General features: G+C 38.5%; 1 protein-coding gene across 3 annotated transcripts in view; it reads right to left on the bottom strand.

Moving 5' to 3' along the window:
• Positions 1–15,787, bottom strand: part of FAM234A (family with sequence similarity 234 member A) — a 62,188-nt gene that overhangs the window by 21,239 nt on the left and 25,162 nt on the right. For 2 of the 3 annotated variants that reach the window (XM_043978878.1, XM_043978877.1), the window contains 2 exons: positions 5,308–5,594; positions 85–204 (listed from right to left, as the gene is read on the bottom strand). In XM_043978878.1, the coding sequence (XP_043834813.1) occupies positions 85–204; positions 5,308–5,569 (382 nt within the window). In that variant the 5' untranslated portion in view covers positions 5,570–5,594. The remainder of the gene's footprint in view (positions 1–84; positions 205–5,307; positions 5,595–15,787) is intronic. The other variant, XM_043978879.1, reaches the window with a different exon arrangement.

Below are 15,787 nucleotides of genomic sequence, written 5' to 3'. Positions count from 1 at the left end.
AAGGAAAGGAATTTTTGCATTTGACTAGTGCCTGAGAAATCACTATAGGTTTCCTTCTTTCTTCCTACTAACAAACAAAATTACCTTCATCTGTGCAGGATATGTTAAAACTGCTGCTGCTGCTGTTGCTGTCTTTATAAAGAAATATAACATCTTGAACTGTGTCATCGTTTATATCTTTAAATGCCATGAAGTCATAGGTTACTGAAAAAGAGTAACAAATAAGCATTGAAAGCTGCCCTTGGGTGAACAAAGCACTGGTAAGGACATCAGTCACCACTGGATTCATCCCCTCTTTATTTTACAGATGAGAACATGGAAGCCTATCCAGGGAGCCCAACTGACCAGCACATAGTCATCACCTGGGGAGTTAAGTACTAAGTCTATTTGAATAAGGACTAGGTAGTTAATATTCCCCATTAGAATAATTACGTGTCCCTTCTAAATTTACTGTTGCCCACTTTTTTTTTTAATTTTTTTTTACATATAAGGTATTTTATTTTTTCCGTTACATGTAAAGATAGTTCTCAACTTTTGTTTATACAAGCTTTACAATTTCAGATTTTTCTCCCTCCCTCCCCTCTTCCCTAGACAGCAGGTAATCTGATATAGGTTATATCTATATATCTATATACATATACATATATATATATATATCCATAATAACATGAATCCTGTTTCTGCATTAATCCTGTTATAAAAGAAAAAATCAGGGCAGTAATGCAAAACCTCAAAATAGAAAAAAAAAAACAACAGCACCCAAAACAAAAGAAATAGTATGGTTCAATCAGCATCTATACTCCACAGTTCTTTTTTTTTTTTTTCCCTTGGATTTGGAGATCCTCTTCTATCATGAGTTCCCTGGAACTCTTCTGTACCATTGCATTGGTGAGAAGAATATAGTCCATCACAGTAGGTCAACACTCAATGTTGATGATACTGTGTACAATGTTCTTCTGGTTCTGCTCATCTCACTCATCATCAGCTCACGTAAGACCCTCCAGGTTTCTCTGAACTCCTGCTCATCATTTCTTACAGCACAATAGTATTCCATTGTATTCATATACCACAACTTGTCCAGCCATTCCCCAATTGATGGGCACCCCCTCAACTTCCAATTCCTTGCTACCAGGTAAAGAGCAGCTATAAATATTTTTGTACATGTGGGTCCCTTTCCCCTTTCCATGATTTCTTTGGGAAAAAGACCTAAAAGTGGAATTGCTGAGTCAAAGGGTATGTTGCCCACTTTTGAGGAGACAGGGTGAAAGAAGGCAGAAAATAGAGTAAATGTCATGGGGAGGGAATAGGATGGAGGTAAATACAGTTAAGTTAGCAATAGTAACTCTGAAAAAAAAATTGAAGCAAATTTGTCTGACAGGCCTCATTTCTCAAACACACAGAGAACTAAATCAAATTTGTTAAAATAAGAGCCATTCCCCCATTGATAGATGATCAAAAGATATGAAGTTTTCAGATAAAATAATTAAAGCTACCTATAGCAATATTAAAAAAGCACTCTCTCGGGGCGGCTAGGTGGCGCAGTGGATAGAGCACCGGCCCTGAAGTCAGGAGGACCTGAGTTCAGATCTGGCCTCAGACACTTAACACTTACTAGCTGTGTGACCTTAGGCAAGTCACTTGACCCCAATTGCCTCACTTAAAAAAAAAAAAAAAAGCACTCTCTAACTCTGTAGAGTAATTTGGAACTATGGCCAAAAGGCTATAAAACCATGCATACTTTTTGACCTAGTAATACCACTACTATGTTGGTATCCAAAAAGAGATAAAAAGCAAAAAGTCGAATTCTAAATTAAGGAGATGCCCATCAATTGGGGAATAGCTGAACAAATTGTGGGATGAGATTATGATGGAACACTACTGTGCTTTAAGAAATGATGAGCAGGATACTATTAGAAAACCTTGGAAAGACTTACATGAGCTGATGCAAAGTGAAATGTACTTTACTTTTTTTTATCTTTTTTTCTGATAAAAGTATTTTATTTTTTTCCAGTTACATGTAAAAATAGTTCTCAACATTTGTTTATACAAGCTTTCCAATTTCAGATTTTTCTCCCTCCTTCCCCTAGACAGCAGGTAATTTGATATAGGTTTTATATATATACATATATATATATATATATACACACACACACACACACATATATATATATATACACACACACAATAATGTTAAACATATTTCTGCATTAGTCATGTTATAAGAGAAGAATCGGAGCAATGAGGAAAAACCTCAAAATAGAAAAACAACAGCACCAAAAAGCAAAAGAAATAGTATGGTTCATTTAGCATCTCTACTCCACAGTTCTTTTTTTTTCTGGATTTGGAGATGCCCTTCCATCATGGGTCCTCTGGAACTCTTCTGTACCATTGCATTGGTGAGAAGAATCTAGTCCATCACAGTAGATCAACACACAATGTTGATGATACTGTGTACAGTGTTCTTCTGGTTCTGCTCATCTCACTCATCATCAGTTCATGCAAGTCCTTCCAGGTGAAATGTACTTTATACAAAGTAACAGCAATATTGTAAGATGATCAGCTGTGAATGACAGCTATTTTCAGCAATACAATGATCCAAGACAACTCTGAAGGACTTATGAAAAATGCAATCCATCTCCAGAGAAAAAACTGATGGTGTCTGAATATAGATTGAAGCCTAATTTTTTTAGCTCCTTTTTCTGTTTTTTTGGTCTGTTTTCTTTCACAACCTCACTAATGTAGAAATATTTTGCATGACTACACATGTATGACTTCTGTTGAATTGCTTGTGTTTTTGGGGTTTCTTTTGTGTGAGGCAATTGGGGTTAAGTGACTTGCCCAGGGTTAAGTGACTTGCTAGTAAGTGTTAAGTGTCTGAGGTCACATTTGAACTCAGGTACTCCTGAATCCAGGGCCGGTGCTCCATCCACTGTACCACCTAGCTGCCCCTGAATTGCTTGTGTTTTTAAGGGAGGTGATAAGGGAAGAAGAGAATTTGGAACACAAAGTCTTAAAATTCAACTTTAAAAATTGCTTTTACATGTAATTTGGGGAAAATGAAATTCTAAATCAATGGAAAAATTAAAAAATTTAAAAAATTACTGTTGCCCTTCCATTTCTTTTTTTAAACATTATTATCTTTTTTTGTCACTTTCATTACCCATTAACTCTTTCCCTCTCCTAGCCAAACAAATCAAATGCACACATTAGCTGTGTCTGAAAATGTATCTCAAGGGACAGCTATGTGGTGCAGGGCAGCTATGTAGTGCAGTGGATAAAGCACCAGCCCTGGATTCAGGAGGACCTGAGTTCAACCTCAGACACTTGCCACTTACTAGCTGTGTGACCCTGGGCAAGTCAGTTAACCCTGACTGCCCTGCAAAAAAAAAGGAGGGGGGGAGAAAAGAAATAAGAAAATGTATCTCATTTCACATCCCTAGTCTATCATCTCTCTGCCCAGAGGTGGGAAGAATGCTCCATCATTAGTCTTCTGGAGTCATGACTGGTCATTTGAATTAAGCAGAGTTCTTAAGTCTTTCAAAGCTGTTTTCCTTTATAAAATTGTAGTTATTGTTTTTTATATAGTATTTTTTCCAATTACATGTAAAAATTATTTTTAACATTCTTTTTATTAAATTGAGTTCCAAATTTTCTTTCTTACTTCCCTTCTACCTCCCTAGGATGGTAAGCAATTTGATTTAAGTTATATATGTGTAATAATGTAAAACATATTTCCATATTAGTCATGTTGTGAAAGAGGAAACAGAACAAAAGGAAAAAAACATGAAAAAATAAAGTGAAAATAGTATGCTTCAAAAAACTGTAGTTATTATAAAAATGATTCTCCTGTTTATGCTGCTCACTTCACTCTGCACTGGCTCATATAAGTTGTTCTAGGTTTTTCTGAATCCATCCCTTTCATTAGTTCTTATAATACAATAATATTCTACTGATTCATATATCATAGTTAGATTAGTCATTCCCCAACTGACAGACATCCACTTTGCTTCCAATTCTTTACTACAACAAAGAGTTCTGCTACAAATATTTTTTTTTCACATGAGTCCTTTCTGTCTGTATTTAACTTCCATGGCTACTGCTTTAGACGTATGTGATAATCTGTAAAGGGAAGAACAGTTCTTAATGAGAACATCACGAAGAACTTTTGATAAATAAGGAATATCATCACTGCAGCAAAGACTTTTCTTCCTTCTGCCAGGTCCTCTTGCTATTCTTTTCATTTCCTAACTCTCTGGGATGGGAACATGGAGGAAAGAGGAAGGAGGAAAAGCTCTGAAATGTTCACCATAGGAAGGAAAGATGACTAGAGATGGAACAATTAACCAGTTCCATAACTTTTCTATTCCATATTTAGCAGTTCCCCTAGATGAGTAGAGGGTATTTTACAACTCTTAGGGAAAAAAATGTAAACTATTTCTTTTCCCTTCTCTTTAACAGAAGGCCGCAATGGACATTGGAATGAGTTTAAAGGTCAACAAAGCCAGCTCTAGGAGTGAAGGACCTGACCCCCCAACTCAAGAGCAGTTTATTCCTGAAGTTGCTTGGCTCCATTTCTAACCATGAATGATGATCTTCTAGAGTTCAGTAACAACAACTCATATTTATACAGCATGTTATAACTTACAATGCTCTTTACATGCCCTATCAAGAAGTCCTCTCAAGACTGAGCACAAAGAAGCATTCTCAAAATTATTCAAATTCATATCCACTCAAATAGTACCACATGCTCCTGTTTTCCTAAGCATTATGAAAGAAATGGAATGTCCTGAAAAGAATGACTCAGTCATTGTATTCAATAGTCAATTTAAGGAAGCTAGCTGGAAGCTTTTCCGTTTCAGTGAGGGAGGCGTAAAATATCATTTATGTTCTTTGATACTTGCAGATTTAAGGGCTATTGGTGGCACCTTGGTTAAACAGTTTGTAATACAAAATCTACCAGAAATAACTCACGTTTTTATGGCAGGTTTCATGTCGATTAGCCCAGCTATGAGTAAATAAAAGAGGCCAACTGTATTAATTTTAACAGCTGGCTATTTACAAAAGGGAGAGCAGTCCAGTTAAATTGGGGGGAGGCTGATTATTTCTCATTTCTTGCTTGCAATTCTTTTTTTTTTTTTTAAACATCTTCTTGCAACTATAAGGAAGCAATAGTAACAGCTTAGGACCCATGTTCTGGGCCATTCCTACATAGAGCGAAGAGCCAAATGATCCTTAGGGTAGGTGGAATTATGCTTTTTTTCTAAGTCCAGTGGAAGGCACAAATGAACATACTTACAGTCAACTTACCTGCTGAATTAAAATTTACTGTCCACAGTTTTTCGGAAAAAGGCCGATCTGGACATGGGATGATGAATGAGATGATGAATACCACAAAGAGGCAGGTAAATAATGAAAAGAAGAAAAAAACTGTGCGGCACTGGGCACACCGTGAATGACGAGATGCTTTCTTAAAGGAACCATCCTTTTCAGTTCGGCTTTCCAAACTCCCCCGAGGCTTTTTGTCATCATGCTTCAAAGGGTGGATCTCAGCTTCTAATTCTTTGTCCATCGTGTGGCATTATACAGCTTTATTCCTAGTTATAATCATTAAAAAATCAGAATTAGCGCTATTATTACCCAGCAAAGGGCTTAGCATACAACCTTTTGGGTTACTAAGACTTGGGCCCATTTAGGGACAAAGCCATTTGTTTTTTTAGATCCAGGAGTTCAAAGGTATTAATTGAAAAGGCATCAGTACCAAAAGGTTCCATCTAGAAGATTTTAATACTGATCGCAAATGACACAAAGACTGGAGATGAGCCAAAGACTCTTTTTAAGAAAACCTTTGTTATCATTAAGACATTTCTGTCCTATTCAACAGAGTGAGCAAACCCTATAAAATTAAAAAATAAAACTCACAAACCCACACAAGGGCTAAATAATAACACAGTGATATGAGTCTCAGCATGTTGGCAAGTATACCTAATAAGGAGGTGGGAGTGAACTGAACTCCTAAGCTTACCCTCCCAAAATTAAGAGTAGGAGAGGAAATGAAATAAAGTTCATCTGATATCTGAGAGAACCAGAAATTTTCAAGCTTAAGATGCAGGGTATGGGGGTGCACAAGAAAGGAGTCAAGGAAGAAAGAGAATAGCAGAGTGATTCACATTTATATAGCCCTTTACAGTTGTATGGGAAGTTAGGTGGTGAAGTATATAGCAGGGCTTCTTAAACTTTTCCCACTTGCAAACCCCTTTTTGCCCAATAAATTTTTATGTGACCCTGGCTATATAGGTATATAAAATAGGTATACATAACCTTTTACCATTGCCAAATCTTTTGCAACCCCCACATTCAGTTATGAGACACTATATGGGTCACAACCTATAGTTTAAGAAGCTTTGGTGTATGGGGCGGCTTAGGTGGCGCAGCAGATAGAGCACCGGCCCTGGAGTCAGGAGTACCTGAGTTCAAATCCGGCCTCAGACACTTAATACTTACTAGCTGTGTGACCCTGGGCAAGTCACTTAACCCCAATTCTCACCCAAAAAAATTAAATTCAAAAAAAAAAAAAAGCTTTGGTGTATCGACCACAGAACCAGGAGTCAGGAATACCTGACTTCAAATCTGGCCTCAGACACTTAATAGTTATGTGACCCTGGGTAAATCATTTAACCCTGTTTGCCTCAGTTTCCTCATCTGTAAAATGAGCTGGAGAAGGAAATGGCAAACCATTCCAGTATCTCTGCTAAGAAAACCTCAAATGAATGTTGGAAGGGATGTGGATAATTGGGACACTAATCCACTGTTGGTAGAGTTGTGAAAAGATCCAACCATTCTGGAAAGCAACCTGGAACTATGCCCAAAGGGCTATATAACTGTGCATACCCTTTGATCCAGTAATACCACTGCTAGGTTTATATTCCAAAGATATCCCCAAAAAGATAAAAAGACCTCTTTGTACAAAAATATTTATAGCAGCTCTTTTTTGTGGTGGCTAAGAATTGAAAATCAAAGAAATGCCCATCAGTTGGGGAATGGCTAAACAAACAGTGGTATATAGTAATGGAATATATTGTGCTATAAGAAATGACAAGGAGGATGATTTCAGAAAGGCCTGGAAAGACTTGTATGAACTGACGTACAGTGAAGTGAGCAGAACCAAGAGAATGTTGTGCACAGAGACAACAATATTGTTTGATGAAGAACTGTGAATGACTTAACTATTCTCAGCAATAAAATGATCCAAGACAATCACAAAGGAAAAATGATGAAACATACAATCTGCCTCCAAAAACAGACTGAACACAGACTGAAGCTTGCTATTTTCACTTTCTTTCATTTTTTTATTCAAGTTTTCTTGTACAAAATAACTAATATGGTAATATTCAACATAATCACACATGTATAACCCATCCCTGATTACTTATCACTTCAGGGAGGGGGAGGGGAGTGAGGGAAGGAGGGATAAAATTTGGAACTCAAAACTATAAATAAAAATGTTTATTTAAAGAAAAAAAAGAAAAGCCCAAATGAGGTCACGAAGATTTGAAAACAACTGAATAACAACAAAACAAATTAAGAGTTGTTAGACATTTTATATACACATTAAATTATTTAGGAAAAACTGAAAGGAGCTTCATAGTCCAAATTGTACGCTGACAGAAATCCCCTTTTATAGCACCTCTGACAAACTGTCATCTAGACTATGTCTAAAGACTTCCAGTAATAGGACCCGGAAATCTATGAGGCAGTTTATTCCAAAACTTTTGGGTGGCTCTAATTATTTGAAAGTTTTTCTTAATACTAAGTCAAAATTGGCTTCTCTGCAAGCTTTCACGAAATATTCCTCATGTTACTTTCTTGTATCTCAGACTACTATAACTGGAAGGATATGATACATCTAACTACATTTAGTGAGCATCTCTCCATTCTCTATTAGGTACCCCAAAACTTAAGATAGTCTCCTATGTTGTGACTCACAGGACAAGGCAAGTAGAAGGCAAATATCCCCCCCTTTGAGAGAAGGAAACCAAAGCTCAGAGAAGTTAACTCCAAGATCACACTAGTCAATGGCAGTCAGAACTTGGAACATAGGTTTTTTGCTCCACGTTCAATGCTCTACCAGATCACTGTTACTGAAAACATTAACAAGAATACAAGAATAAATTCCTTAATAAAGTTTACAAATTTAAAACAAGTCAAGTTTAGGGGAAATGGCCATGCAGTGTGTCTTCTTGGACATAAACAATCAAGGCAGTGAACCTAAAAATAAAATGTATGGTTTAGTGTCTTGTGTTGATTCACTAATGGTGGAGCTGTGAATTAACCTAAATTATTTTGGAAAACAATTTGGAATTATGCAAAAAAACTTACAAAGTTGTAACTTTGATCTAGTGATCCTATCACTGGGTTTATATCCCAAAAAAGTCATTGGCATTATGTTTAATGTGATTGTACGTATATAACCTATATCAGATTGCTTGCTGTCTTAGGGAGGCGGGGAGGGGACAGAGGGAGAAAAATTTGGAACTAGAAATCTTATAAAAACAAATGTTGAAAACTATCTTTACATGTAACTAGAAAATAATAAAATACTTTTATGATTAAAAAAAGTTTCATCTGTTAAAAAAATATTGATAGCAAGGTCTCAGAATAGAACATGCAACACGCCTCCCTCCTTACAATGGAGTGTTGGGGGAAAAAAAAGGGAGAGTACTGGGGAGGAATGTCACATACATTGTCAGATCAAGCCACTGTATTGAATGTTTTTGCTGAATTGTTGTTGTTTTTTGTCACAAGGGAGAGTTTAATGTAGTAGGGAAGGGATTTCTTCCTCCCTAGAAATGGCTATGACAAAGGCAAACAGCATCAAAAACTGTTATTTAAAAGAAGAAAAAAAATCATAGAAGCATGTGAATGAGCAAACAGTTGAAAATAAAGTATGACTGCCTAAAGATTGAGAAATGTGGCATCTGAATGTAATGAAATATCATATTATAAAGAATTAATATTATGAACTAAAAGAATGATGGAAATGTTTGTTTGAAATGATGCAGAATAAAGAAAGGATATCCAAAGTTAAGACGACTTTACATAGCAACAAAACTCAGATCAAAGAAGTAGAAGGGAGCAGATAGAGCTCTGGACTTGGGAAATCAGGAAGATCTGTGTTCAAATTCCATTTCAGACAATTCTGGGCAGTCACTTAACCTCTCAGTGCCTCAGTTTCCTGTAAAATGAGGAGGTTGGACTTGATAGCATCTAAAGTTCCCTCCACTTCTGAATCTATGGTTTAGAAATGGTTTAATTGGCACCAAGGCATTAAAGCTGAATAGATGTATATGCTTTGAGGAATGGGAAACTGATCCAGCCCCAGGCAGGCCGAACCAGAGAAATTTATCTCCAGAGCCTCTGAATTAGCTGCAGGATCCAGTGTCTTCTAGAACTAATATCAAGATGTGATGAGAGGGCTGAATGGTTGGCCAGGGGGATACAGGGATCTCTGCTGGAGCTGAGGCGGAATTTTGTAGTTCTACCCCAACTGCTGGGAGCCAGGAAATAATCTTGAGTGGTGGTGGCCCAGCTGGGGGAGGGGCACAGGCTCACCAGAACTATCAACTCAGCAAAACAAAATTCTGTTTCCTGGCTGGATAGCAAGTAGGCTTGGGGTTATTTACAGACCTGAGCACAGGCCAGGCAAGTGAAGAACCTACCACTCCTTAAATCATACCACCTTGGACCCCTGAAGCTTGAGACAGTGCAGCCTGGAAGCAGTGCCCTACTCTAACAGGCAGGCAAGATGAGCAGACAGAGAAATATGCAGACCACAGAAAGTTTTTTTTAGTGACAAGGAAGATTAAAGTGTACCCTCAGAAGAGGATAGCAACATCAGGGCTCCTATATCCAAAGCTTCCAAAAAAATGAATTGGTCTCAAGTCATAGAGGCACTCAAAAAGGACTTTGAAGACACAGTAAGAGAGGTAGTGGAAAAAATGAGAGTGATGCAGGAAAGTCATGAGAAAAAAGTCAACAGCTTGAAAAGACAAATGGAAAAGCTCTCTGAAGAAAATAATTGCCTAGGAATTAGGATTGAACAGGGTGGAGCCAAAATGGCGGAGAGGAAGCAGCAAGCTGCCTGAGCTCTCCTTCTGTTCCCTCAAAACGAACATTAAATCAAGCCTCTGGACGGATTCTGAAACTACAGAACCTGCAAAGAGACAGAGAGACACAGTCCTCCAACCAGAGATAATTTAGAAGACTTCAGGAAAAGGTCGGTTTGACTCGGGCAAAAGGGAGGCCCAGCGCAGGGCACCAGCACCGAGGGGGGTAGAGGGGGTCGGGGCAAGTCAGCAGGAACTGCGGGCCACAGCCGAACAACTGAGGCCCCTGGAACCTGGTTCAAAAATCTGGTGGCCAAGAAGGACAGTGGAAAAACCTACCTGCACCGGCCGAGAGGGCCATGAACGGGTCAGGCGGGATCAGATGCCGGGGTCCGGCACCTGGCTGGCTGAGCACAATCAGACAGGAAGTGCAGGGCGGGGGATCTCCACACACCATAAAGGCCTCAGAGTAAAAACCCAGTCACACAGCACCTATACCCCTGCACAAGAAGCCCAAAACAGGGACCCTGGTGCTCCCAGAGCAGACCTCAACTTAAAGAATAAATAAATAAGATGCAATAATGAGTAAGAAGCAAAAAAGAGCCCTCTCCATTGAGAGCTTCTGTATCAATAGGGAAGAAGCCAACACAAACTCAGATGAGGACAATAGCCTCAAATTGCCTACATGTGAATCCTCACGAGGGAAGGTGAATTGGTCTCAAGAACAAAAAGCCTTCCTGGAAGAGCTCAAAAAGGATTTTAAAAATCAATTGCAAGAGGTAGAAGAAAAAATGGGGAGAGAAATGAAAGAAAAACAAGAAAACTATGAAAAAAGAATCAGCAGCTTGGAAAAGGAAGCACATAATTTCACTGAAGAAAACAAAGCCTTAAAAAATTCATTTGGCCAAATGGAAAAAAAGGTGCATAATCTCACTGAAGAAAACAATACCTTAAAAAATTCACTTGGCCAAATGGAAAAAAAGGTGCATAATCTCACTGAAGAAAACAATGCCTTAAAAATTAAAGTGGGACAGTTGGAAGATAAGGAATCCATGAGACACCAGGAATCAGTCAAGCAGAATAAAAAAAATGAAAAAATAGAAGAAAATGTGAAATACCTCATTGGAAAGACAACTAATCTGGAAAACAGATCGAGGAGAGACAATTTGAGAATCATTGGAATGCCTGAAAGCCATGACCAGAAAAAGATTCTAGACACCATATTCCAGGAAATTATTAAGGAGAACTGCCCTGATATCATAGAATCAGAGGATAAAATCATCATTGAAAGAATCCACCGATCACCTCCTGAAAGAGACCCCAAAAGGAAAACTCCAAGGAATATTGTAGCCAAATTCCAGAATTATCAGGTGAAGGAGAAAATACTCCAAGCAGCCAGAAAGAAGCAATTTAAATATCATGGAGCCACAGTCAGGATTGCTCAGAATTAGGATTGAACAAATGGAAGCTAGTGACGTTATGAGAAACCAAGACACAATAAAACAAATCCAAATGAACAAAAAAATAGAGGGCAATGTGAAATATCTTCTTGGAAAAACAGCTGACCTCGAAAATAGATCCAAGAGAAATAATTTTATAATTATTGGACTACCTAAAACCCATGATAAAAAAAAAAGAGGAATGGTAAACTGTTAAAGTGAAAGGTTCTAGCAGCTGCAATCACTCTCTTATGCTGTTTTGCTGAAACAGTTTCTCAATATTGTACTTTAGAGAGGATTAACCGGGAGTTTTGTGGTATATGTATCATGTGAGAAATCAAGAAATTTATGAATAAAAAACAAGTTTGGCCTTTCTCTTTTATTCTCAGGTATCAGGTTTTCATAGAAACATGTGAGTTTATAGAACAGAAAATGGGGTGGAAGAGGCAGAGGAGGAGAAAACACTTGTGTGATGGAACTAGGGAAATCTGCTGATAAAGCAGATCCAAGGAGAATTAGAATCAAGCCTGTGTTAAACTGGCCTCCTTACCATTCTCAGGACACACGGTGCTCTCTCCTGCCTCAGGACCTCAAAATCCTTCCCTTCCCATTCAACAGATCAGCTCAAATACTTTCTCTGACACAGGCCTTTCTTTACCTCCCAAATGTGTTTCCTCCACATTTACTTTGTATATACTATTTTGCATTTACTTATTCCTTGCCTCCCCCAGAATGTAAGCTCCTTGAGGGCAGGGGCTTTTCACTTTTGTCTTTGACTTCCCCCATGCCAGATAGACTATTGAATACTTGTTGAACTGAATAACATACTACTCTCTACTGTTAAAATATGAGCTACAGAATTCTTGGGGAAGAGAGAAGAATTTCCTAACTATAGGCCACTGAAACTGAATTTGATGTCTGGCAAAATTAATAAAGGGATGGTGATGGTTAGTGACAAGTGGTTACCATGAAAAGCCAGTACAGTTTCATCAAGAACAGCCCATCCTAAACTAGTACTATTTTCATTAAAAACAAACAAATAAAAAAACCCCAAAAACCCCCTAAATACAAAATGGGGAAAAGTCTTGCTAAACAAGAGTTTGCTGGAACAGATTTAGAGGAGTGGGTAGGAAAGAGCTGGGATTTTTAGTGAACTTCACGAGTCAATTTGATATGACAACTGTGAAAACTAATATAATCTCAGTCTTCACTAATAGAGACATGGTGTCTACCAGAACTATGAAGATTATAGTACTGCTGTACTCTGTCCTGGTCAGATCACATCTATATATTGTGTTTGGTTTTGTGCAACATATTTTAGAAAGAACACTACTGGTATTGCTGATAAGTATCCAGGGAAAGCCATGGAAGGTAATAAAAGACCTCAAGTTCATGATGTAAAAAGGCTGACTGGTTGAAGTAACTAAAGCTGTTTAGCCTGGGGAAGAAAAGATTGAGAAGATTGCTATCTTCAAATATTGGAAGTAGGGGCAGCTAGGTAGCGCAGTGGATAGAGCACCGGCCCTGGATTCAGGAGGTCCTGAGTTCAAATCCAGCCTCAGACACTTAACACTTACTAGCTGTGTGACCCTGGGCAAGTCACTTAACCCCAACTGCCTCACCAAAAAATAAAATTAAAATTAAAATCAAATATTGGAAGTATCTGTCACGTTGGAAGAGGACTCAGACTCATTTTGCTTGGCCTTACTGGACAAAACTAGGAAGAGTAGAAGTTGTAAGAAGGCAAATATAGACTTGATACATACGAGGAAAAATATGACAATGAGTGCTGTGACAAGAATGGGCTGCAATGCGAGTTGACGGCTTCCCTTGCCCTAGCAATCTTCAAGTTAAAAACCACAGGATTTGTCAGGGAGGTTGTAGAGTCGATTCTTATCAAGTACAGGTTGATCAAAGTGGCCTTTGAAGTCCCTTCCAACTCTGAGATTCTGTAAAATCCTTTTGACTACACCAAAGTGAATGAAATGAATGAGAGGAAAAATCAAACAAGGAATCCCCATACGCAGGTACAGAGACCTCATTAACCCCTCCAATCTCACATCCAAGGAGATGACTCAGCAAGACTGTTCAGGAAAAAGTGTTCCAAAACAGTGCCCTTTGCTGGGCATGTGGGGCTCAGTGCTTACAAAAAGGCAGGGATCTGGGTAATATCTGAACTGTGAAGAATAGCAAGTTTGGGGGGAGAGGGAGAGTAGTTTCAAAATAGAGAGAAAGGAAGACAAATGTTCATTTTATATGTTATCCTTGAGGAATGTCCAGACTTACCCTTCCTGTAGCACATAAACAGTTCAATTCAACTTGACAAACATTTATTGGCACCTATATACATGTGCAAGGTAGTGTACTAGGAATACAAAGGACAGAAAGCAACACTGTACCTTCCCAGTCCTCAAAGTTACAGTCAAAAGGATGAACGGCATGTACACATGAAGTACAAAGGAGGATGCAATGTACTCCAAGAAAATTTAAGGAAGAAGAGAACACTTTCATTTTTTTTTAAATTTATTTATTATTTTTTTTAGTGAGGCAATTGGGGTTAAGTGACTTGCCCAGGGTCACACAGCTAGTAAGTGTTAAGTGTCTGAGGCCAGATTTGAACTCAGCTACTCCTGACTCCAGGGCCGGTGCTTTATCCACTGTGCCACCTAGCTGCCCCAAGAGAACACTTTCAGCCAAGGGGTTAGGGCTGAAGGTAAAACCAGGGAAGGCTTTGAGGAAGACAGTATCCTAGAAGGAAGAGAAAGACTTCGATGGGGGAGATATGGAATGAACGATGTTCGTGTGGAGGGTAGACCTCGCTAATAGCAAAGATGGGAGAGTACTGGACAAGGCTAGAGGACAGCTAGTCGAATCTGATGTGAAAGAATACAATAGTTAGGCCATGGAGGATTTTAATTACCAGATGGAGATGTCTAAATGATAACCCATAGGCAATAAGCTACTGAGGGTTTTTCAGCAGAGGAATGATATAGTAGGAATTGTGAATTAAGAATTTTTTATCAGGAGGATTAAAAAGGGTAGAAACTAGAGGCAGGGTGACAAGTTAGATTATTACAAAGTCCAGGAGATGAGAGGCCTAAACTATGACAATTTGACAGCTAAGGAAGACACTGATACCAATATGACAGTTTGTAGGAGACTTGATTAGCTTACTGAATGTGTTTGATGATGCAGCAGAAAGTTAAAAAGGAGGCAATGTGGTATACAAAGGAAAGCGAGCTGGATTTGGAATAATAAAAGAGGAATTCAAATCCCAGATCTTCCATCCTTATTCCCTTGTTTAACACAGTCACTGTATCTCTATGGGCCTTATTTTCCTCATCTGTAAAACAAGAGGGTTGAACTAGATCTAAGGTCTCGTCCAACTCTAAATCTATGATCCCATGGCTCTAAAATTTCAAGTCTGGATAATTAGGAAGACTGGTACCATCAGAAATAGAGAACTTAAGAAGGGGGTAAATTTTGGAGAATGTGAATTACAATTTGGATATGGTGAATTTAAGGTGCAAAGAGTCAGACGTTCAATAGGCAGTTGGAGATGTGGAATTTGTTTTCAAGGGAGTTGATGAGTTGGATATATAGATTTTAGGAGTAATAACTGAAGTGAATGAGATCAAGAGAAAAAACTGTATCACAGTACAAAAAGCCTTAGGGGATGCTTACCTATGGTGGCCAGTAGGAAGATGAACCACAGGCAAATGAAACCAAAGAAAGGATGGTCAGACAGGTAGGAGCTGAACCAGGAGAGAACAACTGGCTTTGTGGAAACCAAGGGGAAGGTAAGAAGGGGACAGGCTGTGAGAAGCTTTAAATGTCAAAAGATGAGTTTACACTTGATCCTAGAAGTAACAGGAAGTCATTGGAGTTTACTGATGAAGACTGGGGAAGTGGGAAGGGAATACAGTCACACCCACAGTTTAGGAAACTTTTTCAACCTTCTCACCCTCCAGGGTATGAGAGCTTCAGTACTATCTAGTGAACCAGAAGTCCTTGGAGTTTGTAATTTGGGAGGAAAAATGTGGGAAAGAAAAAAATCTGTCTTATCAATATGTCCTGGGCTAGATGAGCCCTCTTCCCTTCCTTGGGGCTGTCAGGAAAGAAATGCAGCTAACTAGATAATCTTTTCCAACACTGGCCTAAGCCCTTTTCACAACCCTTTAACACTCTGATATACTTTGATACCAAAGTACAATTTTATTAATTTTCAATGTGACATTTCATGAA

This window comes from Dromiciops gliroides, chromosome 1 (assembly GCF_019393635.1).
Source record: "Dromiciops gliroides isolate mDroGli1 chromosome 1, mDroGli1.pri, whole genome shotgun sequence".
Taxonomy (NCBI): Eukaryota; Metazoa; Chordata; class Mammalia; order Microbiotheria; family Microbiotheriidae; genus Dromiciops; species Dromiciops gliroides.
Note: the sequence above shows the minus strand (reverse complement) of the source record. Positions and strands in the feature narration are given on the sequence as shown.